Source organism: Carassius carassius, chromosome 12 (assembly GCF_963082965.1).
Source record: "Carassius carassius chromosome 12, fCarCar2.1, whole genome shotgun sequence".
NCBI classification, from domain to species: domain Eukaryota; kingdom Metazoa; phylum Chordata; class Actinopteri; order Cypriniformes; family Cyprinidae; genus Carassius; species Carassius carassius.
Window position 1 is genome coordinate 11,616,489 of NC_081766.1, and position 24,427 is coordinate 11,640,915.

General features: G+C 37.6%; 3 protein-coding genes and 1 long non-coding RNA gene across 6 annotated transcripts in view; 1 reads left to right on the plus strand and 3 right to left on the minus strand.

Annotated features, from left to right (window-relative positions):
• pappa2 (pappalysin 2) overlaps window positions 1-14,330 on the plus strand; it is a 72,306-nt gene extending 57,976 nt beyond the window's left edge. Inside the window, exons 22-23 of the mRNA XM_059563468.1 lie at window positions 872-970; window positions 13,954-14,330. Of these exons, the coding sequence (XP_059419451.1) occupies window positions 872-970; window positions 13,954-14,061 (207 nt within the window). The 3' untranslated portion in view covers window positions 14,062-14,330. The remainder of the gene's footprint in view (window positions 1-871; window positions 971-13,953) is intronic.
• LOC132155335 (uncharacterized) lies at window positions 6,022-9,898 on the minus strand. The gene is made up of 6 exons (XM_059564223.1): window positions 9,809-9,898; window positions 9,360-9,695; window positions 9,034-9,217; window positions 8,815-8,942; window positions 8,331-8,501; window positions 6,022-6,095 (listed from the first exon to the last, which is right to left on the minus strand). Exons 1-6 carry the CDS (start codon window positions 9,869-9,871, stop codon window positions 6,063-6,065), a joined length of 915 nt encoding a protein of 304 aa, XP_059420206.1. The 5' UTR covers window positions 9,872-9,898; the 3' UTR covers window positions 6,022-6,062.
• LOC132154186 (uncharacterized) lies at window positions 10,129-12,513 on the minus strand. 2 transcript variants are annotated; one of them, XR_009437099.1, is made up of 5 exons: window positions 12,389-12,513; window positions 11,109-11,215; window positions 10,862-11,002; window positions 10,460-10,598; window positions 10,129-10,259 (listed from the first exon to the last, which is right to left on the minus strand). It is a non-coding gene; the product is annotated as an uncharacterized LOC132154186 (long non-coding RNA). The 2 variants fall into 2 exon arrangements; XR_009437100.1 differs by lacking the exon at window positions 12,389-12,513 and adding an exon at window positions 11,408-11,511.
• A 904-nt stretch (window positions 14,331-15,234) lies between the features above and the next one.
• Window positions 15,235-24,427, minus strand: part of astn1 (astrotactin 1) — a 233,134-nt gene continuing 223,941 nt past the window's right edge. For both annotated transcript variants that reach the window (XM_059563470.1, XM_059563469.1), the window contains exons 21-23: window positions 21,415-21,515; window positions 21,141-21,324; window positions 15,235-15,948 (exon numbers count right to left, since the gene is read on the minus strand). In XM_059563470.1, the coding sequence (XP_059419453.1) occupies window positions 15,711-15,948; window positions 21,141-21,324; window positions 21,415-21,515 (523 nt within the window). In that variant the 3' untranslated portion in view covers window positions 15,235-15,710. The remainder of the gene's footprint in view (window positions 15,949-21,140; window positions 21,325-21,414; window positions 21,516-24,427) is intronic.

Below are 24,427 nucleotides of genomic sequence, written 5' to 3' on the forward strand. Positions count from 1 at the left end.
TAATAATGCAAAATAGTTTGTATAATAATGCTTTTGAAGCTACAATAAGGTCCCTTAAAGGAGCATTGTGTAGGTTCTGAAATTTCTAACCGTTACTGACACCAGTGGCCGTTAGAGGAACTGCAGCCAGTCTCATGCTCGTTCTCAGTGTGCACGCTCTTTTTTTTTTTTTTTTTTTTAACTTACGAGGAGTGTCCGTGGGTGTCTGAATTGTGCTGGAGGCTTGTCGCTTCTTTCCATCCGCAGAGTCCATTTGAAAACACTATTGCCGCTGCTTACTATAATGGCTGGCGTGCCGTACGGTTGTAAGCCCAAGTAGACGAGAACGCGCATGACGTCACATTTTGTGAATTTTCACGCCAATTCGGGCCCGACTCCTCCACACACAATTGAGCCTACAGCCTGATAGAGGCAACCGTGGTGGACAGTCGAGGTGTCATTCTTTTTTTTTTACATCAAGGTTGGCTCATACATGTACAAATGAAAACTCTATCTTAAAGATTTTTTCTAAGTAAAAACCTCCACATAGCTCCTTTAACATTAGTTAATCATTAACAAATATTAACTAACAGTCAGTATTACATTTGTTACAGAGTTTATTAATCTTTGTTAAGGTTAGTTAATAAAAATACAATTGTTCGTTGTTAATTCATGCAAATAATAATATGACATCATAATTGATATAGAACCAATATTTTTTTGCATTTCAAATTTTAATTGTATTAACATGAACACTATTTTAATTATACAATCAATTATGTTCTCTGTACAGTAAATATACATTATAAACATTGTTCTGTATGTATTACTCTGATGTCAGCTGTTTTTCTTTTAAATGAGATTTGAATACATCACAACTGTCTCTTTGCAGCCATTCGGAGGAGATGGTTGGTGTGACACCATTAATAACAGAGCGTACTGCCAATATGACGGCGGAGACTGCTGTCCATCCACTCTGTCATCTGGAAAGGTAAATCTCATTTGAAAGACGATTCCTCTCATCCACATTCATCCTACGATGCCTTCACATTCCTCTCTCACAGTGCCATTTTCTGTCTCGCATGGTGCCGCCACATTGTCAACCCTTTCCATGAATCTTGCCCACTTCATTGTGGGGGGGGGGGGGGGGGGGGGGTGACTTGATAAAATAACTTTTATTAGCAGAGGGCCAGGTGTCAGCGGTCACGGTCAACTGTAAAACTCTGAGAAAGTGAAATAAACGGTGAGGAACAGGATCCTGCCACCGTAGGCCCGCAGAGCTGCCAAGCTTCAGTTTACACAGGCCATGGAAAAGTCTGAGTACGTTGGTGGGTCAGTAATAGCGTCTAAGATGAGAGACAGAGACAAGAACAAATTCCCTCATCCCTCCTTCTGTGGCTCCTTTTCTAGCATCCTGCCATATGCAAAGGAAACGTTCCAAGTTACGTATGTAACCATGGTTCCCCGAAGGGAATGAGACGCTACGTCCAAAAACGCCATGGGAACGCCTTTCAGCGTGACCAGCTCTGAATAATAGGTAAAATCAGTCTCATGAATGGGCGTGACGTCATAGGCGGGTGACGTAGCGACCAGGAAGCTTTAAAAGCACGTAAGGTGGAATGAGCGTCAGCTTCTAGGAATGAAGCGAACTGGTGGAAGTATGGCTTTGAGACGCAGCGTCTCATTCCCTTCGGGGAACCATGGTTACATATGTAACCTGGGACGTTCCCCTTCAGGAACTCGAGCTGTGTCCGAAAACGCTACAGGAACGAGAATGCCCACGCCGCCAGACTTGCAAGTCCATGCCTAGTGTGTTTACAAGGAGCACAGCTAAGGCAAGAGAAAGAAGATGCGCGAGTGGCTTGCAGATCTAAACCATAAAATCTGATGAATGTGAGGGGCGTGGACCATCTAGCTGCGTTGCAGATGTCCTGTATAGACACACCTGACAAGAAGGCCTTGGAGCCTGCCATACTTCGGTTCAAGTGAGCCTTGACTCCCAATGGTGAGGAGAGATCATAGGACTCAAGGTTTTAGGATAGCATCCTGATCAACCACTTAGCATAAGCTTCTTCTGCCTGGAGGCCTCAGCCTCAGTGCACCACAGAGGAAACATGTAACCAGAGGGTGTCTGCCCACTGAATGGCCACCAAGAGGGGCGTGGAAGGCTGTAATGGCTGCCACGTAGACCCTCAGGGTGGAGTGGGTCAACCCTGCAGAGAGAAGGGCCTGCAGGAACTCTAGAACTGTCCCAACTGGCCAAATAACTGGGTCGAGCTGGCAGTCTTCGTATCAGGAGGTGAAAGCTTTCCACCTCACAGTTTCCTCATGGAGGTAGTTATGGATTGGAGGATGATCTAAAAAAAAGTGTACAGACGAAGCCTCTGCCAAGTCTGCACCATGTCATCCAGCCCCAGTGGAGCCGGACGAGTCAGAGAAAACCAAAGGGGACAGTGCGATGTCATCTGAGTCGCAAACAGATCCACCTGACTAAATATTATCCAAATCTGCTTCACCACCTCTGGGTGAAGCTTCCATTCCCCGGGCCTCGGCCCCTGCCTCAACAGGATATCTGCTCTCATAATCAGATGCCCAGGAATGTGAACTGCTCACAGCAAGAGGAGTTTGCCCTGGGACCACACAAAGATCTGGTAACAGATAAGTGGTTCTCTGTACTGGAGAAAGCACACCTTTCTTGGCATTAAGTCTTAACCCCAGGTCTTCTGGCGAGAACGACATCTCGATGCCGAAACGCCATCCAGTCTGATTGAGCTAATATCAACCAATCATCGCACCATGTGCTTAAATTGTGAAAGTGGGGTGAGAATGCAAGGCCAAAGGAAGAATCTGTTAGTAGGCTTTTGCCCCCAAAAACCAACTTCAGGAACTTCCTATAATGGGGAAGGATGGAGATTGCATCTTTCTAGATCGATTGTGACACCAGTCCTCAGACTTGATTGTCTGCTTTTAGTGCAAGTGTGCTGAACTTCAGTCCCCTGACTGAGCGGTTCAGAAGACGCAGATCTAAAATAGGATGCAACCCTTTATCCTTCCTTGGAATGGTGAAGTACTGGCTGTATGACCGGGACACCATTACGCTAGGAGGGACCACCTCGATGGCCTCCGTCCTCAGAGGGTGTCTACTTCTGTTCCATTACCAGAGCCTGCTTGTTGGGGGCCCACCAAGGTGGAAAAAGCCCCGTTGAATTGAGGCAGAGGAGAACCGAACTGGATTCTGTGGCCTCTCATTACAGTGTGCAGGACCCATTGAGACATGTTTGGCAGAAGTTTCCACTCTGCTAAATAGTCTATTAAGGGAACCAGTCTCTCGAGACTGACCTCTGGTGTAAGAGCTGCTGGTTTGGTGCCCTGAAGCGGCGAACCAGCAGGGGAGAGCTGGACTAGCTGCTTAAGAGACCTCTGTGGAGTTCACGAGCCTCTGAGAACCGCTACGTTTCCGGGCAGTAACAGAGAAGCACTCGGAGACCGCTGTGCCCAGAAACATGGGCAGGGTTGGCAGATCGATCCCCTGAGGGCACTGAGGAGAGACGGGCACCGTTTAATGCGGTGTACCCCGCTCTTCCCCAGAGGTGCCTGCCCTCCGAGGTCCTGAGCCACAGCATCAGGACTCTCAAAGCTGAAGTCTCCTAATAAAAATGACGGCCCTCAGAGCCACGTTGTCTGCTAGGAAGACTTGATTGATCAGAGCCTGCTCGGGGCAGGACCCAATGAAGCACACTTGGCAGGATGCAGGTTCAGAACCGCTTGAAGCCTTCAGCTTGGGAGCGCCACTCTGACTCTGGACTCTGCGGAGCACGAGAAGTGATACTCCCAGTAAGAGGAGCTAGAACACGATAGGTTTGGGCTGCTCCGCCCAGCAGCCCCCGCTGACCGTCTCAACCTCCTCAGAGGAAGAGAGGTAAACACGTGCTCTTATTTAAATTCTATATCCCATGAGCTCCTGTATTTCTGACTTTTCAAAGTGAGATAAATGTCATTATATTCCTCAGAATTAAATGCCATCAAACAATCAGACGAGTAAACACGGTCTGGCTTGTGATACAATTCATATCGAAGTGATATATCTAACTTCTCATGTTCAGATTAATACTGATTTTAATTCCTCAGAATTAAGTGCAGATAAACAACCAGACGAGTAGACACGGTCTGGCTTGTGATACAATTCATATCGAAGTGATATATCTAACTTCTCATATTCAGATTAATACTGATTTTAATTCCTCAGAATTAAATGCAGACAAACAACCAGACGAGTAGACACGGTCTGGCTTGTGATACAATTCATATCGAAGTGATATATCTATCAAGAATAAAAAATGATATATCTAATTTCTCGTAGTTAGATAAATGACTCATTTAATTCCTCATTATTAAATGGAGCCAAACAACCAAACGAGTAAACACGGTCTGGTGAAATTCATATCAATACTGAAAATGATTTAATACATGCGTTGCCTCGACAGCGCGCGAGCCGCTTAGTCACACAGTATAAACAATGATAATCTCCTCGGAGATGATTAGCTGCAGCAGCGAGTTCAAGTCAGAGGTAGAAACCACCTTCATCTAGCGCGGGCTTCTGAGCCTCGAAAATGAGCTTTAGATCTAGGGAATGCGGGTGGAGAACCGTCTCCAACCCGTCCGCCAGATCTCGTGCAATCCCCACGAACTTAGTCCCGCCTGCCTCAGCAATAGCAGGACCGGAATCGCAAGATTATAATCATGGACACACTTCTCGGAGCGTGCCCGGCGAGAGCGGAGAAGCATAATCAGCCCCCTTATTTTTCTCCGAGAGCCGACTGCGCGAGTTATGTTCCTCATTAATGCTGCTCGTTATAATATTTAGTTGCTTGTGTAACTGACGTTCATGCAACTGATGCTTGTGCAACTGATGTTTATGGAACTGATGTTTGTGCAACTGCGAGCTCATCGACACCCTCCGTGTCAATCTCCTTGGAGAAAGACAGGAGAAGCGCAAAAGCGAAACCTGCGAGCACAGCCACCACTCCGCCTCGGCAAAAAGAGGGACAGGCACTGCGAGAAACGCTAGTGAAGGCTCCCTCCTCAAAGAGAGCCTTCTGAGAGTGAAACAAAAAGTAACAAATGGTCACATCGCGGGCCGTCAACTCCCTCGAGAGCTGATTCTGCGTGCTTCACTCTCAAGCAGACAACACACTGCGTGTGTCTCTACCCCAATATATTATCAAGGGCAGAGAAAACACATTCTGAACACTATCTGCTTTAGCCCAAAACCTCTCTTGACTGAGGTTTGATATAATGGAGCTTATCAGTGGACAAACAACACTAAATAAGACTCACAAAACAAATAGCGACTGACACACACACACAGTAAATTTTAAATCCGGAAAACAACACCATAGGAGTTATTTTCAACACTTTGAAAGTGTATATATGAGAACCACCCACAAAGTGTTAATTTAACACTTTCAAAAGTGTTGCTTCATGCAACACCAATACAGTGTTAAAATGTGAACACTAAGAGAGTGAAATATTAACACCGATGCAGATAAAAACAACACTGTTACAGAGCTGGGTGTAGCTTTGAAACACTGTCAGAGTTAAAATTCTACACTATTCCGGTATTGACATGACACTTTGAAAAAATGAAAAATCACAATATACTCAATGTATAAGAGAGTCAAAATTAACACCATCCTGGTGTTGATAGAACACTTTTTTGGGAGTTATTTATGGTTCTGCATTACCTACTAAAAAAAAAACTAAAATAAACTAGAAATTCACTATGAAGAAAACATCACTGTCAAGGTTTCAAAACTTTATTTCAGCACAGAGCAAGAAACCATAAATGCCATGAAATTATTACAAATAACAGTCCACGACAATGTAAAAAAGATGGTCATTGCCATAGGACATTTGTAAATCAAATGGCTTGTAGTACATCAATTCCTCAGGTTTTTTGTTTTTTTCATTCTTAAAAATTGTAACAATCTTTCCAAAAACAGGTGCATCATCAACAAACTCTAAGAAAAGAACAAGACCACTGCGATACTCAGTACCATGACACTTTACCCACGGTGTGACCATTACCTCGCTAGAGATATCAATCTGGAGCTGCTCTGAAATAAAATCAAAGAGTTTTCAAGGTCAGACAACAGCTCATTTGAAACAGGGCCAGACTCAATACCCCTGGTAGTACAGGACTCCCAGTGATAGGCAATGGCTAGCTGGTGTTTTTTTGCAAGTGATTTGGTCAGGTTTTTGAAATTTTTTAGATTTTTCTTAAAAAAACCTGTGTTTTGCCTCATACCTCATGGTCCATACATGAATCAATGGGCCAATTTGTCTGATGCATTCAGGGTAGTGAATCATAAGGTGGTGTTTTGGAATTAGATTCCTAGGATACAAATCCTTAAACAACTGATGATGCTCTTTTATCAGATGCTTCAAAAATATTATCATTCCTTCAGAGATGCAAGGAGAAAAGATAATATTAACAATATGTAAGAGCAGCAACATCAAATGCCAGTGCTTATCTCCCACTGGGACTACATCTCCAAATATGAGAGGGATGTTCTTAATGAGACACCACGTCTGACTTGCATTGAGACCAATGTTGTTTCCTGCTTGTTGAAGGTTGACCTTGGTTGGGCGGTTATTTCTTTCTAAAAAGCCATAGTTGAAGGCATACAATCTTTGAGGAATGGAATCGCCAGAAATTAGATTGCAACTCATATATTCAAAAAGCAGTTTCACTTCATACTGTGCAACTCCCTCCAGGATATCATGCATAATATCCAGCACAAAGTTCTCAGATACATTAAAGTAAGTCAAGGTATTGAGTACAGAATTTCTTTTAACACCATAACAGGAGTTTTCATTGGGGTTGTCAGCAAGATACTTGTAATGCTCCTCATTTAGATTTCTATTACGCAATATCATCCGTGGGTCATCCTCATTAAATACTTCCTGTGCTAACACCTTGTCAGTGAGACAGAGTCTGCAGTAATGTTTTGCAGAAAAAGATTCAACATAACCAAGAATACTATTTAGACCAAGGTTATCACCAGTAATATGCGAAATAGTACCAAAGATGGGCTCCTCAGAAAATGACACCATCATTCCCTTCTTCTCAAGTACTTTCACATCATCAACCAATGGACCAAGTATTTTGTCCATGCCATACTTTTTTCCATCTTCAGAATGGAATAAAGAAATTAGATGCATGTTCATTAAGGAAGAGTTAATGTGTGCTGGCAGGTTACGAAGTACAAAATATAAACAGCCAAGTTTATGAACTCCTGCTTTAGAACCTAATGGGTTCGCTGTTTCAAAATCATCATAGTAAATTTGGATCTGAAGTGCATTGCTGTGGATGGACAGTATTACAAAAAACATCCTTTGTACTCCATCACAAAAATCACAATACATGTCACTTTGCCGTTCCTCTTGGATAAGATTACACACTTTATCATTCCTAAAAATGAACTCAAGAGTCTTCAGAAGAGGGATATATACGAAAGTTTCATTAACTGTTGTCTGTTCATACATCCCAGAGATTTTATTTCTTCTTGAATCGTATCTGACACCTAAGTGTATTTCAATAGGTTCAACAACCCCCCATTTCTCACTGAAATATTTTCTCCATTTTGTATCAGTATTAAAAATCAGAGAATGGATTATTAAAACCATTAAAAACTTCTTCAACTGAACTTCTACTTGTGCTGTCAACAGGCACAACATTTAAAACATTTTCCCTTAAACTTGTATGGAAATCATTAACAAAATCCTCCATGCTTTCAACAACTGACATTACACTGTTTGCAACACCATTGCCCTGTAATTTGGCTATTATTGATGCACACCTTTCCCTCGAACTATCCCTTGAAAGAGAAGAACATTGAAGCAAACTCGCATCATTATGTAATCTTTGCTCTGTGTCAGACACAACAAGTGATACTGCTTCATTGAGATCTGGAGCTTGTTGATTTTGTAAAGATACAATTCCACTGCTTGATGCTACAGCCCTCAAATGAAATCTAGTTAAATGTTTTCTAAACCCTTCATAACTTTTAAATTGCAAGGAACAACCATCCTGATCACAAACTAGACCAAATTTCTTACCAGGATATAAAGCATGTACAAGTTTTAGGTGCCGAATTAATTTAGCTATTGTAGCAAACAGTGATTTACAGACATAGCATCTAAACATCATTCAAAAACTTAGCTCTAAGCTCCTTTACTCTCGGGCTCTCACTTGTGGTGCCAACATCAATTTTGTACACTGTAGTCTGGAGAAAAGTGTACAAATTTTTGAGTGGAGGATCATAACTGAGAATGGAAACAAAATGAACCTTGAAGAGTTCATCCATGGCAGCCAGTGAAGAGGATTCTTGACAGGGGATGAGCTTTTTATCCACCACAATGAAGTAGTGACTGATGGCTTCCTTGCTGCTCCCTGAGGCAAGAATGTATGGCTGACGATTCTCTTCCAGCTCAAGGTGTTCCTGTATACTCCTGCATGCCTAAATGGGGAAAAATTAAGTCTATGAATAATAATGATAAATTAATAAGCACAGCTTTATCAGTTAAAATTTATTTGCGACTTTTTAGCTTAATTGCACATCATAAAGACCGGGAAGCACTCCAAATCAAAACAGTACATGCACGAACAACTGTTAATTTTAGTTTAGATTTAGATCAGATTTAGATTAATTTTACATTTATCATTTTACAGTTTATCTAATAGTAAAAAATAAGATGAAGAAATTACTGAATCAATTCCAAGTGTAACACTTATAGCCCTTGTATTTTGGCACCAGTGTACCAGATACCTACTTTGTGAAACACCACCAGATGGTCAATAGCCTGTGAAATACTGATCCTTTGGATTTTCTTTCTTCCTGAAGCCTGGGGTGATAGGAGATGCAAAAGTAGAAGGAAGGATGATACATCACTGTCCCACTCTGAAGAAAAAAATAAATAACTTTGTTAAATATCTACACAAAAATGAGTATATATAGTATAATTTCACTGCAAAGTCATTGGAAGTTTCACCTGGGGAATCCTGTGCCTCGCTGCTTTCTTTGCTCTGTTTGGCAGATGACAGTAATCTTTTCAGCAGTGGAGTGGAAGTCAAGGTTTCTCCTAGTTTGATAACCTTTGCTTTGAAAACTGTCGGCCACCTTTCCAAAAGTCTGGAAGCAGTTTCTGACCCAAAGAGTGTGAAGTCCTGAAGAATCTGAAGCAGTTTGAAGAAAACACAAAGAAATTACAATATATTGTGATTACAATAATGTGGTCAGTTTCAACAATGCAGACCATTTGACAGTTCTCTGATGCTAACATTTCAATTTTAGTAAAAAATGAAAGAAAATCCATACCAATCCTTTAGTGTCCAGGAATCGAGGAAAAACAGAGAGAATGGTGGTGGATCCCTCTGGATCATGGACAAGGCGCTGTCTGTATTCAAACGTTGCCTTCATCTTCTGCATGATGACCTCACGTTCACTTGTATGATTCATCAAAGAGATGGCCTCTACACTTTGATCATTATCTAGCTCATGTTCTTGGTAACATAGCTGTCTGTCAAGCAAAGGACCTCCCTTTTCTTCTGTTTTTGGATCGTCCTTATTTCCAGAAGGTCTTGTCCCCCTTTGTACTGTCTTGAGGCGCCATGACAAGAATCCAGTGTTTTTTTGGCCATCATAGAAATGTTCCTGTTGAAATGACACAAATTCTTAATTTAACCCTTAATTAAAAATGAAAACATTTTTAGACATTTCCAACTGAGCACAAAATATTGAATGTCCGATCAGTGATAATGACTTACATATCCAGTCCTTCCTTGGGGATCTCTGAGTGAGGGGAAACAAGGTGATAATTCCCAATCCATACTTCTGTTTGGTAAGTCGATGTGGGACCCTTCTGAAGAATTGGAACACTCATTGTTACTTTACGCTGATAGGAAATGTTTAAGAACATTTAATTAAACTAACTTTTAGGGAAAAAAAAGAAAAGAAAAATTTGGACAATTTGCACAAATTTGTATCACCCAACTACATTTATCTACTTCACAATCTATAGAGCATCAAAATCACTAACAAACTGAATAATGCATGAACCGAATTATATTTTTATAATTACCCTTCGGTCTCCATCATGTGTGCAACTAAGATGTTCACCATCACTTTTCTCGTGTCATCACTAATTGTGCCTGTATCTTCAAACTCCTTAAGAACATTTCCTCCACCTGGTCTTGTCTGTAGAATTTGTTTTATCAGCTTTAAAAAAAGGAGAGGATTATTAACCGATACTATTATGAGAGAAGATAGTGCAGTAATATCTAAATTACCATTAAACATGACCCTGATCTAAAAAATATTACCATTATATATGGGGATAAAAAAAAAAAAACCTTAATGAAACTGAATATCATGATGAGTAAAACACCCAGTGTCTGTGTAAGGCTACTGGGACTCACATCTCTGGCCTGTGCTCGTTGTGATGCCACATCATCATCCTTTCTGAATCGTTTTGGACTAAACCAGTCACTCTCTTCACTGCTTTTTGAAGTTAGACACAGTGTATCTGTATCCAAGCTGACTGAGGTGTGGAAGATCCTGTTAACGTTAAAACTGGGGTTAATAGATGTCATGTTAGTATATATAAATACAGAATTAAAAAATAAAAATGAGAATTTTTAAATCCAGGACATTGGTTGTTGAAATAAAAAGACTGAATATGACCCTTGCCATTTGTTTACTTTTTAGAAATACATTGTTGTACACCTACAATATTTTGAACACTGAACATATTAAAACACTACCAGTACTCATTCATAAATTGGGATACAGATCATTCAGCAGGTCCTGTTTTCACTCACCAATGTCAGTCAACTCATTTATGACTAAAACCAACCCACTGGTGGACATTAGATCAGGAAACACATCTTTATCCACCTCTGTACCAGTTTCATCTGTAACTGTAACAGGAAGGTCGTCTGGAATTGAGAACTTCTCTTTCACTGCAAAACAAAACATTTACCAATTTTAGTCAAGTTTTATTCATAATTTGACAAAGATATAAAAAAACATATAGATTTAATTATTATGATATTAAATATCACTCACCCTCTGCTAGAAATAAATCAAAGCACGCCTCTGAGATTTTTATGAATTTCTTCCTATTCCGAAATTGTGCTTTGACAATCATTGTGATTAAGCACCTGAACTCCTGGCTTGTAGAGGAAAAAACACATCTTACTGGTTTGCTAAAAACACAGACTCAATTTGAAACAATAAAAATATCAAAACAACTTTCATAATTTATCAAAACGGCAAAGATACCAATTAAATCGAAATAGGTTAACTTTTTATCTGTTATAACCCCTCATTTACAAGACAAAACGGGAACTTTTGAGAAATGATACCATTTTCGTCTCCGTGTAAACTTTCACACTCTCCTCCTCCCGCAGTCTAAAGCGCGTGGTTTCTTCATCTATTGTATCCGGAAAGACTTGCAATACAGTTTTACGCTACGTACAGCGCCCCAATGGTCAAACTTCGTTATTGCCGATACATTTTACATAAAAATATTTGTAAATTGGTTTTAATTGTCGAAGTTGTCCACTTTTCTCAAATGAGACTTCCCCGATGACGTATGCAGCCTTCAAATGCGATCTCCGGGGGACGCAGCCTCCGAAATGAGACAGCAATATATTCCACGACTTTGTTAATACAAAAACACATATTACATTTTTTTTTTGCTCCTTAATGTAATAGAGTACTTTAATTCACTAAAATAATTAAACTAACGTTAATCACGTCTGACCATAGACTGTATAAAAACACAAATCATATAATTCTGCTCAAACATTAAAACGTATCATTAAGTTACCACAGTTCAAAACCATGAAGGTCCCAGAAGCATGGTCAACGATCAGCAGAAATCCAAGCCGAATCTTAAAAACAAAATCTGAACAATCTTTTTTAGGCCAATAACCATATTTATATATACATTTTCTGTTAACGTTAGAAGACTGCAGAAATTGCACGTGCCAGTTCACCTGTAAAATCAAGTAGGGCTCGCTGTAAAATGGCGCGCGCGCGTGACTTTAGACTCATTTTGAAAAGAACACGATTAGACTTTAATCAATAAAAATGACTGCTGTGTGCGACACGCGAGATGACAGACGAAACTACTAACGTTAAGTTACATTCAAAGCTTTAATTCGTTGATAAAGGGGCATGACACAGGATGAATTTACAAAAAGCAAATGTCAGAGCTCGTTGGCTTTCTCAATCATTATTATAATTATCTGTGATTGAATTATAATGATTATATACAAATTATGAATTAGAATAAATTTACAGTCTGTATCTGTATTATAATATTAAATTTAAAGACTTACCACGACTCTTCCAGCGAAGTAAAATGGCGTCCGCATGTGGTCTGTTTCGATTAAAAAAAATGACGTCTGTCTGCACGTTAATGGAGGTGTGGCTTGATTAACTCTGAATGAGAGTTGACGTTTGCAACTATGTAAAATAACACCAACTCTTATTTGAAACCTGACACTTCTGGTGTTAGACCCATTCTGTTCAGTGTTGATCCAACACTTGATTTTAACACTTTATTGTAACACTGGAAAATCAACACTGGTAAATTTACTGTGCAGAGCTTCGCTGAATGACAACTCGTTCCACCTCACGTGCTTTTATAGCTTCCTGGTCGCTACGTCACCCGCCTATGACGTCACGCCCATGCATTAGACTGATCTCACATATTATTCAGAGCTGGTCACGCTGAAGGGCGTTCCCATAGCGTTTTCGGACGCAGCTCGAGTTCCTGAAGGGGAACTAAATTATATGCACAGAAACAACTGCGGTTGATCCGAAAAGCAAATATTTAGAATATTTTTGGATACTTTGAAAAGCACCTATCATGATTATTTAGCATGAAACCAAAGCTAAACTTCCGTCTTCCAAAGAAATGCAATATAAATGAGTGAATACTCTGAAATGTACCACAGTGAGAAAATTGCATATCGTTAACATCAGGTTAAATAAGAGCTTATGTTGTAGATTCATGTTTACTTTTCCTGCAGCAGGTCGCTTAGCTGGGATTTGGGTTTATTTTGCAACCTGTGGTGATGGCATGAATCCTTGAGGAGTAGTGAAGTGAAGTGACATTCAGCCAAGTATGGTGACCCATACTCAGAATTTGTGCTCTGCATTTAACCCATCCGAAATGCACACACACAGAGCAGTGAACACACAAACACACACTGTGAGCACACACCCGGAGCAGTGGGCAGCCATTTATGCTGCAGCGCCCGGGGAGCAGTTGGGGGTTCGATGCCTTGCTCAAGGGCACCTAAGTCATGGTATTGAAGGTGGAGAGAGAACTGTACATGCACTCCCCCCACCCACAATTCCTGCCGGCCCGGGACTCGAACCCACAACCTTTCGATTGGGAGTCCGACTCTCTAACCATTAGGCCACGACTTCCCCACAAGTACCTCCTCCTGTTGATTCTTAACGTGTGTTCACCTCCTTTACTCATCTTCTCACAGTCCGGCTTTCTCTCTCTCTTTTTGTTCCCTTCAGTACTGAATGGGATTGTCCTGTTCTTATCAATCTTAGAAATCCTTCTAGTGCAAAAATTCCAATCTGACTCACCAGTTAGGAAAATGAACACCCAGACAAGTTTTTTTTATTTATTTTTTTATCAATGGACTATTCTATAATCCAATATTCTATTGGTTATATTGAGTATTCTATTGGTATTCTGAGTAATTTGGTACTGGAATAAAACAGTTGATGTGAATCATATACCTGGAAAAAGGCAGTGCTCATTGTTTTGATCTACTGTGATGCCTTAAAGTATTTTTGAGCTGAATTATCCAAACCACAATGTCGGTGGCCTAATGTTTTCTGGATGCTATTTGTAAAAGTGTGTCCGGTTGATTGACAGGTCATTCAGTTCGGGGTGTACTGCGATCACGATGAGTGCACCTGCCGTGACCCCGAAGCCGAGGAGAACAAGGGCACAGCCAAGCGAAAGGAGCCAGGACGGCTGTGAGTGATAGCGTGGCGGAGAACGTGCAGAAAGCTTTCAGACTGGCTTGAAAAGAAAATGTCAAACAATAAATTGAATATTTCTCACTCCACATGAGTGCCAGGCTGATCAAAGGCAGAGTAAATCTAAGCATATAAGTGCATAAAAACAATCCTTTTCAATATTAATCTATAAAATAATACCTAATATATTTTAAAGATCTCTAACAAAGATGTAGATATGACCCATATTTTATCCCACAAGCAGTTGTGTACACCAACACACACACACACACACACACAGTTTAATGTGTAGCTGATTTTTATGAATATTTTATACAAATAGGTCTTGCTTGTTGTGAGCCACATTCTCAATATTATTTCCACCTATGTCATTAATAAAGGTATACAAAGTGCTTATCTCAGACTGTCAGGTCTTTAAAAATTTGAGATTTTTTTTTATACCCTGTACATGTACATGCAAAACCTGTGAAATGCATGTGACAGTTCATTTATAGAAATTGTAAGGGAAATATATGATACTATTTTTGTATTCTCTTTTGTCTGTTAATGTGTAGGTTCACTGTCATATCAATAAAGTATAAACACACACCGTTAATTGGTTGGTAAAAAAAAAAAAAGATTTATATATCAATGTCAAGATTTAAGATATCTTTTAATATTAGATTATTTTTAACCATCAAATGGTACAAGATGCAGACTTAAATTACAATATGAAATCATATGAATAAGTTTGAAAATTTCACAACTACATTTTTTGAAAATCACAGACAACTTTGTTGATTAACGCTGACCAGTCATTTGGTCTGCTTAAGTGACACCTCTTTTTACAATCAACCTTAAAATATGCTTCCAACCAATCAACAAATGGTGAACTGGACGGAAATATTTTTCCAGCTTTCATTTTTTTCCCCCAATAACTGTTTTCACTAAGATTTATGTGGATGTGTAATAAAAGAGCTGTTGCTATACTTAAGTTCCATAACAACTTTAAAGACTTTAAAAACAGTGCAGCCCTCATTACTTTTGTTCAAAATTCAGTTGAACAATTAAATAATCAGTGAATTAATGATTTTATTTGAAATAGGAAATAAAACATAAACAAGACATGTTATTGTACACAACTTTAAAATGGTTATTTTCATAATACCGCTTATACTTAAAAAAAAAAAAAAAAACCTCTCATACCTTAGTTTAAATACTACATTCAGCACATTAGTAGTGTTTTAATAATTAACTAACATTTACATTTGCTATAGCTCTTCCCATATCGTATATATGCCCTACAGAGACAGATATTTTCAGCACATACAGTTTTCAGATCATACAGTTTTAGTTCTAGTGGAAAAAGTCCTACCTACACAAGCTGGTGTATGCACTATTTGACAAAATACACCACGTCTAAATGACACCTTAATGCAACTTTCCTTTGACTGTACACTGTACATTTTTATGTGCAAGCCCAAAGACAAGCCACTTGAATGCTTCTTGGAAAAGTTGTGAGAAAAAGTTCTCACAAAATATTATCCTCTTCTTCATTAAATATCCAATTAATGTTAAAACTGATGGACCAGATTCACTAGAGAGAAGCCCTAAAGGGGAGGCTGCATTTAGGTTCAGCCCCTGACTGGTCCTCTTGTTGTCCAAGTTGGCTTAAAGTTCCTTGGGTTCTCCATAATCATTGTACATAACGGATAGCATCTGATCTTCACATGCCTTACGTAAGTCATGGCCGAGATTCATCCAGCTAAGCCCGAATGCTTTGGTATCTGTATAACGACAAGACAGATACTTTAGGGATGCTCTGCGCAAGCCAATTTTTGGTTCCTGGAGGAGACCCCGGCACCAACCACTGAGTTCATCCAGCTGAGACAGGATCAATCCTGCTTTCCTGCAGAAGCAAAAACAAAGATGAAACTTGGTTAGTGATGTGTGCTAATGTTAATATATTACAGATTGTATGGGTCAAATGCATATGGAACAAATGCAACTATACAATATTATTTTGAAATAAATACAATCCTGCATGGATGTTATAAATTGGTTAAAATGACTCTAAAATGTTAAACTGTTACTTAGTATAGAAAGAATAGAACAGTTTTCAAAGAATAGAAAGGACTTTCTATTCATCAAAGAAAAAAAATTGTTTCCACAGAAATATATAAAAAAAAAACGTGATTCAAGTAAGTATTTTCTGCTAACATCCATTGTGATAACTCATACTGCATACTTTTTAGAATATTGTTAAAACGTAATGCTCATTGCACTGGTTTGATTTTTTTCTTTCTCCGGTGGTTTAAACATTTAGCATTCCATTCCGTTTATCCATTCTGAGAATGTCCACCTCACAAGCTGCTCCAGGGCATGACACTGAAAGATTAATGGGAGACTCCAATAAAACAAATATAAAAATCCTGGCGATGGCCATATTCAGCTAATGCACAGGTCTTCTGTCTGCACCCCTTAAACGATGCTCTTCCAAATCTGGACTGAGGAGTTTGACCATAAATCAAGCCTGTGGTGTTTTTAAATCAAACTGTAATTGCAAAGCCTTTAAAGAGACATTTTACTGTCAAGAAGGTTCTCAGGTAACACAGGACTGATTAGATGATGGCAGCTAAGGTTAAGTACAGTACCTTTGAATTCTATTAGCTACGGTGACTTGAGAGGGGCATTTATTGAGTATGTGTGAATGCGCTGAAGAGCCAATATCCTTCAGAAAAGACAAGAAGCTGAAATGCGATACCAAGAGTACAGAAAGAGTGCTCCATTCCTAAATCATAGATTCATTTCAAACCCCTGCCAAACCAGAAGTTCAGCACTCTACCGCATATATACCAAAAAACAAATCTAGGTGGGCCAACAGGCTTCGAGGTAGCTAAGTGCATTTTTAAGTGTTTACAATTATAATGTGGCATAAACCGATTCAAATGAATGCACAATGTCTTGTTTGACTGCTTTTGCAATTTACTGAGGTTTCAAGCAACAACATATAAATTAATTATTTACTTTGAAATTCCGTTATTATACTTTGTAAATTAATTGGAAGCCAATGTAAAAAATCACTAGCATATTAAATAAAAAATAGTCCTGTCTGCTGTGGAGATGCTGCCATTTACATCATTCTTTTGAGTGTATTTATGTTTTTAATGTTTTGCCACATTTCAGTGGTTGTAGGAGTTTGGCTGTTCATTTGCTTAAAACAAAACGCAGTGTTTTTTTATCCTTACATTTTTCACGAAAGTCCGTTTTGGTCTCTGAATAGCAATGGTTGTAACCATAAATCTCAGCATGTATGGAAGTGGAAAATGGCCTTTTATTTCCAAGGTACATTTTCAACCTTTAGGGTCTGCCAGTGCCTCTATCTCTTGCAGTAGTCTGAGAGGAAATGATCGGCTGCATTGTACCAACATCTACAGTAACACACCAACCCACCTCACTCTTTATCCATCCATTTAAAATGGCCTTATGATCCTGAGACAGCAACAATGTGGTTCCTTATAGTAACTGTACAGCATTAATGTCCAACGAAAATAGCAAAAGATATTTGACCAAACACACCGAATTCCACCTATTAAAGCGTGAGTCAGTCCAACCAATAGTAGCACCAATTAAGAATGAGTCAGTAGTATTTCTGTTGATAATCTCAAAACAAAAGAAAACCCAGGGAATAGTCTCTTTTTTTAATCTATTTTGTTCAAAGTCTGAATTGGTTTATATTCTGAGAGGAGCCAGTTTAATTACAATTATCTTGTATTGTGACAATTCAATGAAATCGTATTATAGTTCATAAAAATTGCATTTAAAGGCTGCAGATGAGGAAACTCTAGTGCACATTGTGACTTGTATTAGAAAGAAACAAATTCTCTTTGTTTATATTTTCATCCTATCCTATGCCGAAAAAAAAAAAAAATGCTGTATGGATGCAATGAGACTGGAAATGACGCATTCAAGTTGTTTGGAAGACAGATGCTGGGCCCATCTCCCCAGACCTCCACTAGAACAGCTTATCTGAAGGCTAAAATCTTGCGCAATATTTCATGGAACTGGGTCGATCATAGGGGCATGATCACACGCACCCTTCATCATGCAAATATCTGGATGAATTAATTATAAATGAATGTTGTTTTTGGGTTATTTTGATGCATTTGTCGTAGAAGACAATTAATACTGATTAACCTAATCATTTCAACTCAGTTCTCAGATCTCACTGATGGCCAATGACAGTTTTGATGACATCACTTGACTCAACATCAAACCAACAAACCTTTTACCATTTAGGACTCATATGGTCCTCCTTATGGAAAGGTTATTATTAAATAAATATTTACTCTAGAAAAAAAAAAAAACTGAATAAAACTTCTAAATAAAATGTAATAAAAAATAACTGCGCTTATTAACATCAAAGGTATGGAGAAATTTAACAAAGTTAAATCTACAATTAAATGAAAAAAAAACATTATCTTGCAAAAAAAAAAAAAGAAAAGAATGATTAAATGAAAGTATAAATTAATTAATCAATGAATAAATGTGTAGATATAATACAAATTCAAATGAAAAATTAACTGAAAGGAACACCTTGAAATAAAATGCGTCAGACAACATAAAGAAAGCCAATATATACTGAAATTGAATACATCATGAAATGTTGCAATCAATAAATTAAAGCAAAATGAAAAGGGAATACAAATAAATAATGAAAAATGTATTTATGTAAAATTAAAAGTGATTTGAAATAAGAAATCATTTACATTTCATTGTACTTTTCTTTATTTGTACCATTATTCTTTTATTGACCGAGTGAATAATATATTTGCTATATAAATGTTGCTTATTAATATTAATTTCTTCAGGATATAAAGCATAAAGGATGAAGATACTACACACTCTCAAATAGATAGATAGACAGACTTTTAAATAAATAAATGTACAAAAGCTTTCACTGATTTAATACCCTTGCAAAACATTAGATATTACATTAGATACTAAAATGTACTTTAAGGTACTGATACCCTTTAAGAGTAAATAACTAAAACATGCTAACTAGCCAAACCTTGACTCCTTAGGTATGTCTGAGAAATCCATGAACTGTTTTAAAAGTACCTATTGTTAAAGTCTTCACAGTGGTTCCCTCTCATCAGTCACACTGGGTGGGATAGTGTTTGATACAAGTGTGTTTTGATGCAGTAACTCAGAAGTAAGAAAGGAAAATCTTGGAACATGGAGACAATTAAATACAACCTTTTAATCTGAACCGAGGCCTCAGGTATGGTTGTCCAAATTGCCATAATTAAACTCACCTGCGTCTACTTTGCATCAGCGTGGAAGTGTTCAAACTTTAGATCGAACACATAGCTGTGTTTAGAAAGCTTTTCAGTGCAATTCATAAATCCAGACCTTATTTGTCTTTAGTTTGTTTTGGAGGGTGTATAAAGATCACCACCCTGTTTTGTGGTCAGCGTGATGCTTTAGTGATCCCATTAAATGTACTGTAATCAGTTGCTTGTGTTCAATTTAAACCTAATTAGCACAAATACCCTAATCACAAATCTGACTTTAGGATCCGTAATAAAATAATCTGACTTTACTATGTAGTTTAGAGAGCAATGAAAAAATAAATAAATAATAAAACCTTCCAAAATCTTGCAAAACGAGATATCGGATTTAATTGCAATCAATAAAAATTAATATGCCCCCCTAAAATTCCCACATACATTCCAAGGCAGCATCCCATAAAGTATCCTGCCAAACTCAATGAAAAAAAATTAACATTTTAAAAATAAACCCAAGATTGTATCCAAAATGGGTGAATTGTGCATCATAAATATACTTAATTGAAAATGATATAGTTTATATATACATACATAAATATATATTTACATAAATATATATATATATATACATACATAAATATAATATATATATATATATATATATATATATATATATATATATATATATAAATATAATATATATATATATATATATATATATATATATATATATATATATATATATATATATATATATATATATATATATAAACAGCTAATATAATTAGCAGTAAAACATTTAAACATTCATGCAACAGAATTGAAATAAATTAAACACGATAAATAAATCACAAATTGATCATTATATTTAATCTATGTATAGGTTTAATTGCTGCAGAATATTGTGCTGTTAGCACAATAACATCAAACTTTACTAAAATCAACTGCAAGTCAAGTCTGCAAGGTGGAGTGCAATTTGGAACCAAATTTTCTATGTAGGGCGCCACGTCCAACAATTTTAGCATACATCCAAGTATGATTTATCCCAGTTATAAGTAAATATAATTGTTTTACCAAGTTCAAGATTTTGTTAAGTTTAGGATGATTCTCACAAAACTATATTTTCTTCAAGAATATTCAAGATAAATTTAAACTTTTTTTTTTTTCATAATTCACAATTTATGAAAAACAGAGCAGAGCAGAGCAACAGCAAAAATTCTGAGGAAAAAAAGAAATGCCACATTTGTTTAGAGCGTTTTCTATAACAATGCCAAACACGACCACACAGAGATGCCACAAGACAACTACAGTATACCAGTCGCCTTAACCTGACTGCATATATATTTATACAGATCCATTCAGAATTATTAAACGAAGCAAACACAGATTTAAAAAAGCAAATAAAAACATTCTGAATTTTTCAAATGTGGTGATCTGAAGGCATCCATTAAAATTTCACTGGTGAGATACTGTTTTGCTTTATTCAGTCCATATAGACTGGTCCTGACTTCATCTTAAAAACAATTAATAGAGATAAATTAAATGTTTGTTCTCACCCATCGTTGCACAAGTTAAGTTTATGGTTAAGAGGCAGAGAAAGAAGTCTAGGACAGTGGCAGCGAGCGTAACGCTGTTGTTGAATGTGAAAGACAATAATCCCTACCTTTCTAACTCACTAATTTGGGACACTCTACAGAATTTCTGCTAACATAGAAAGTTCCAATCTGGTCACTTATGAAGTCCCATTATAGTCTTATAAGGCATCTAGGTTTTTTGTAATAAAGCTTTATCAGAAAATCATCTTACAAACCTGGGCCCCAGTTCGTCTTCACAGCGCCAAGTAAACTCTCCAAAGCTCTCGTATCGCTGGTTGTAGTGGTAAAGAACTCGGTGGAGGGTTGGTGAGCCGAGGTCCATGAGCGTATTGTAGGCTGTCTGCTGTTCCTTCCCGCTGGTGTAGCCATTGAACAGATTATAAATCTTGTCTGCTATTTCTGAGGGGACACCAAATCTGATTACTTAATCTTATGAATACTTTCCAAACCTAGGAAGCTTATTCTAGAAGAATGCAAGCAATTCTCTACCTTGAGCCTTGACATCATCCACGGCGGGACAGGGAGTTTTGATCGTCACCTCACTCGGACTGGACCGCCGACCTGTGTTGTCCACCGCCCACAGCCGAAACCTGCCGTTTCACATTTAGACATTTGTGACTTTTTTGATTCTCATGTACGAAATACAGTATTTTGTACAGTAATATGATTGGGATTTGTTGCAAGTCAAATTTGAACCACATCTCCAATATAAGCACCACAGCACAAAATGTTTAGAGGCTAAATATTATATTCAAAATTATAATTAATATTATCATCATTATTTAGTACTTTTATTAATTAGAAAAAGTACTTAATAATTATGTGTTATTTTTAGGATTATTATTGTTATTTAATAAATTATTTAAATATTTTTTAAGATGCATGTGTCAAAATATTAATAATAGTTGTTAGAATGATTACTTGTAGAAGTGGTAGTATTTAAAAATCAATATAATAATAATAATAATAATAATAATAATACCTCCATTAAAATCTAAATTCATAACTGCACCACTCCCATTACATTAGCACGAGTTTAGCTTCTGCTCATGGCTTTGATTTGAGGATCCCTTTAGTGCAGACAAGTGAACTTGAACAAGCACCTGTGGCAGTGTAACCACTCACTTCCAACACATCACTGCAATTACTCTATCACTGATGATATATGCCCCGGGTTCTAAAGATCATGTTGAATGATATCCCCATCTAGTGGAAGATATTATAAACAGCTACCACCCGCAGTATGGCAGCAGTGAGATCCTTCAAAGTGGCAAGTTGAGAGTGCGTGTTATGTGGAAAAATCTGATGCAATCTTGTATGTGTGATTTATGAATGAAGAGGTATTCATGCAGTCTAATCTGCTCTATATGGGGTTTTTATAGTCTTTATGTATATACTATCACCAAAACAGTTATAATACACAGTATATACACCCACACACACACCCACACACACACACACACACACACACACACACACACACACACACACACACACATCTGGTTCACTATCCTTGTGGGGACTCCCTATAGGCATAATGTTTTTTTAAACTGTAGAAGCGCCCTACACCAAAACCTACCTCTCACACAAAACTTTGTGCATTTTACAATCTCAGAAAAACTCATTCTGTATGACTTATACGCTTCTGTACTCATGGGGACCTCAATTTAGGTCCCCACGGTGACAAGTCCCCATGAGTTCAGGTTTAAGTCCCCAACAACATACACACACACGCACACATGCACACATGCACGCACTCACGCACGCACACACAAACCACAACTAAACAATGTTTAGATTCCATACACCTGTTTTGGTGACAATGAAAATAAAGTGTAATATCACAACAAATAAATAAATACATAAATACATAAAAAAAAAAAAAAAAAAAACTAAACTAAAATGATGCTAAACAGAATCATTTCAACTACCAGTTGCAGACTTTTGGACCCACTGTATTTTTTCTTGAAACCTATAAATGAAATGAACCTGACAATAACACTGAACAGATCCATGAATCATATAAAGACAACCAGTGCTTCTTTGAACAATGGTCAAATATCAAAAACATTTGGAGAAAGGTAGAGCAAGGAGGACCCATACCTCCCTGTGGGCTGGGCTGCGTGTGTGTGCTAACTGCCTGCATATGTGCAGCACATGTAACACAGGAAATCAGAAGGAAAGGTAGCCGGGAGTTTAAATTCAAACACCTACATGATTGAATACCCACATGAAAGCTGCACGAACACAGACCCATGCCAGAAATGCTGCAAATGCTTTTATGGGGTGTTTATTATTAATAAATATTTGTATTTATGATGATAATGGCAAATTTTTAATCACAACCTACCAGTGAGAACCATGGATAATATAATATAATATAATATAATATAATATAATATAATATAATATAATATAATATAATATAATATAATATAATATAATATAATATAATATAATATAATATAATATAATATAATTATTTTTATTACTATTAACCTTATTAGACAATTTTTGCTCACAACTCTACAGCGAGAGCCACTAATTTATATCATAATTTACATTTTTATTAAGCTTCCTTTGAGCATCGTTATTCATCGTATATTGTGGTTCCTGTTTTGCCATCTTCTCTCACAATATACTACTAATGTCAAACGTTTGCTTGAAACTTTTCTAGCTGTATACAGCTCAGTTCAACACATCAATCTTTCTATTGCTGCTTCTGCTATTACAACAGAGTGCACCCTTTGACGCACTTCGAACCATTCCAGAGTATGAAATGTTTCCCCAGCTGTCTCTGAAGCATGTAAAACTCGCTCAAATTGAGTCTGTCTTACTGGGCTCGCAGACCATGTTCTTCCCTGTGGCATAAAAATGAACGTTCCTGAGAAAAGGATGTAGTCATGAAACAACTATCCAAGAGAGTCTAAATAAACAGAGGCCCCCAATGCAATTACCACATCCAATAGAAGACGTTGGGCTGATGTCACCAGCTTTAATTCAAAAGTGATGATTGGACCAATTATACTTTCCAAGAGGGTTCCTTCTTACCTAGTGAAAAGCACATTCAAAATCAACTACTGATATTGGAAAACTGGTAAGAAATAATCCAGACATATTTTAAACAAAACATTATCAGGTTTTCACAGCCTTACGTGGATGTAATTGCTTAGACTCACGCAGATATTAAAATCCCTCATCTGACTAAAGACATGCAACTCAATGTCAGTTCAAAGTCCAAGTGAATCATCCAGCCAAAAGTGGGCCCTTTATGTTTTGTTTCTTACTGAACTCTCAATGAATGTGCCACATGATGAGGAAAAGGCAAAGGAAACAGGTGTTCCATGCTGACAAAACCTGGCACAAAAACACAGTGAACATGATGCCTGAGTGACTAACTCTAGATGCGCATCTGAAAAGTCTCCCATTTGATGTGGTCGTGAAGATGTTATGTGTCTAAATAAACTGAGTTAGTTGTGAATTATTATTATTCCAACATGCA

Coding starts and splice junctions, on each gene's coding strand:
- LOC132155335 (XM_059564223.1), bottom strand. CDS start 9,871: ATGGATTGGGAATTATCACCTTGTTTCCCCTCACTCAGAGATCCCCAA. Junction 9,696..9,808: donor CCCAAGGAAGGACTGGATAT/GTAAGTCATTAT, acceptor TCATTTCAACAG/GAACATTTCTATGATGGCCA. Junction 9,218..9,359: donor TCCTGGACACTAAAGGATTG/GTATGGATTTTC, acceptor AAACTGCTTCAG/ATTCTTCAGGACTTCACACT.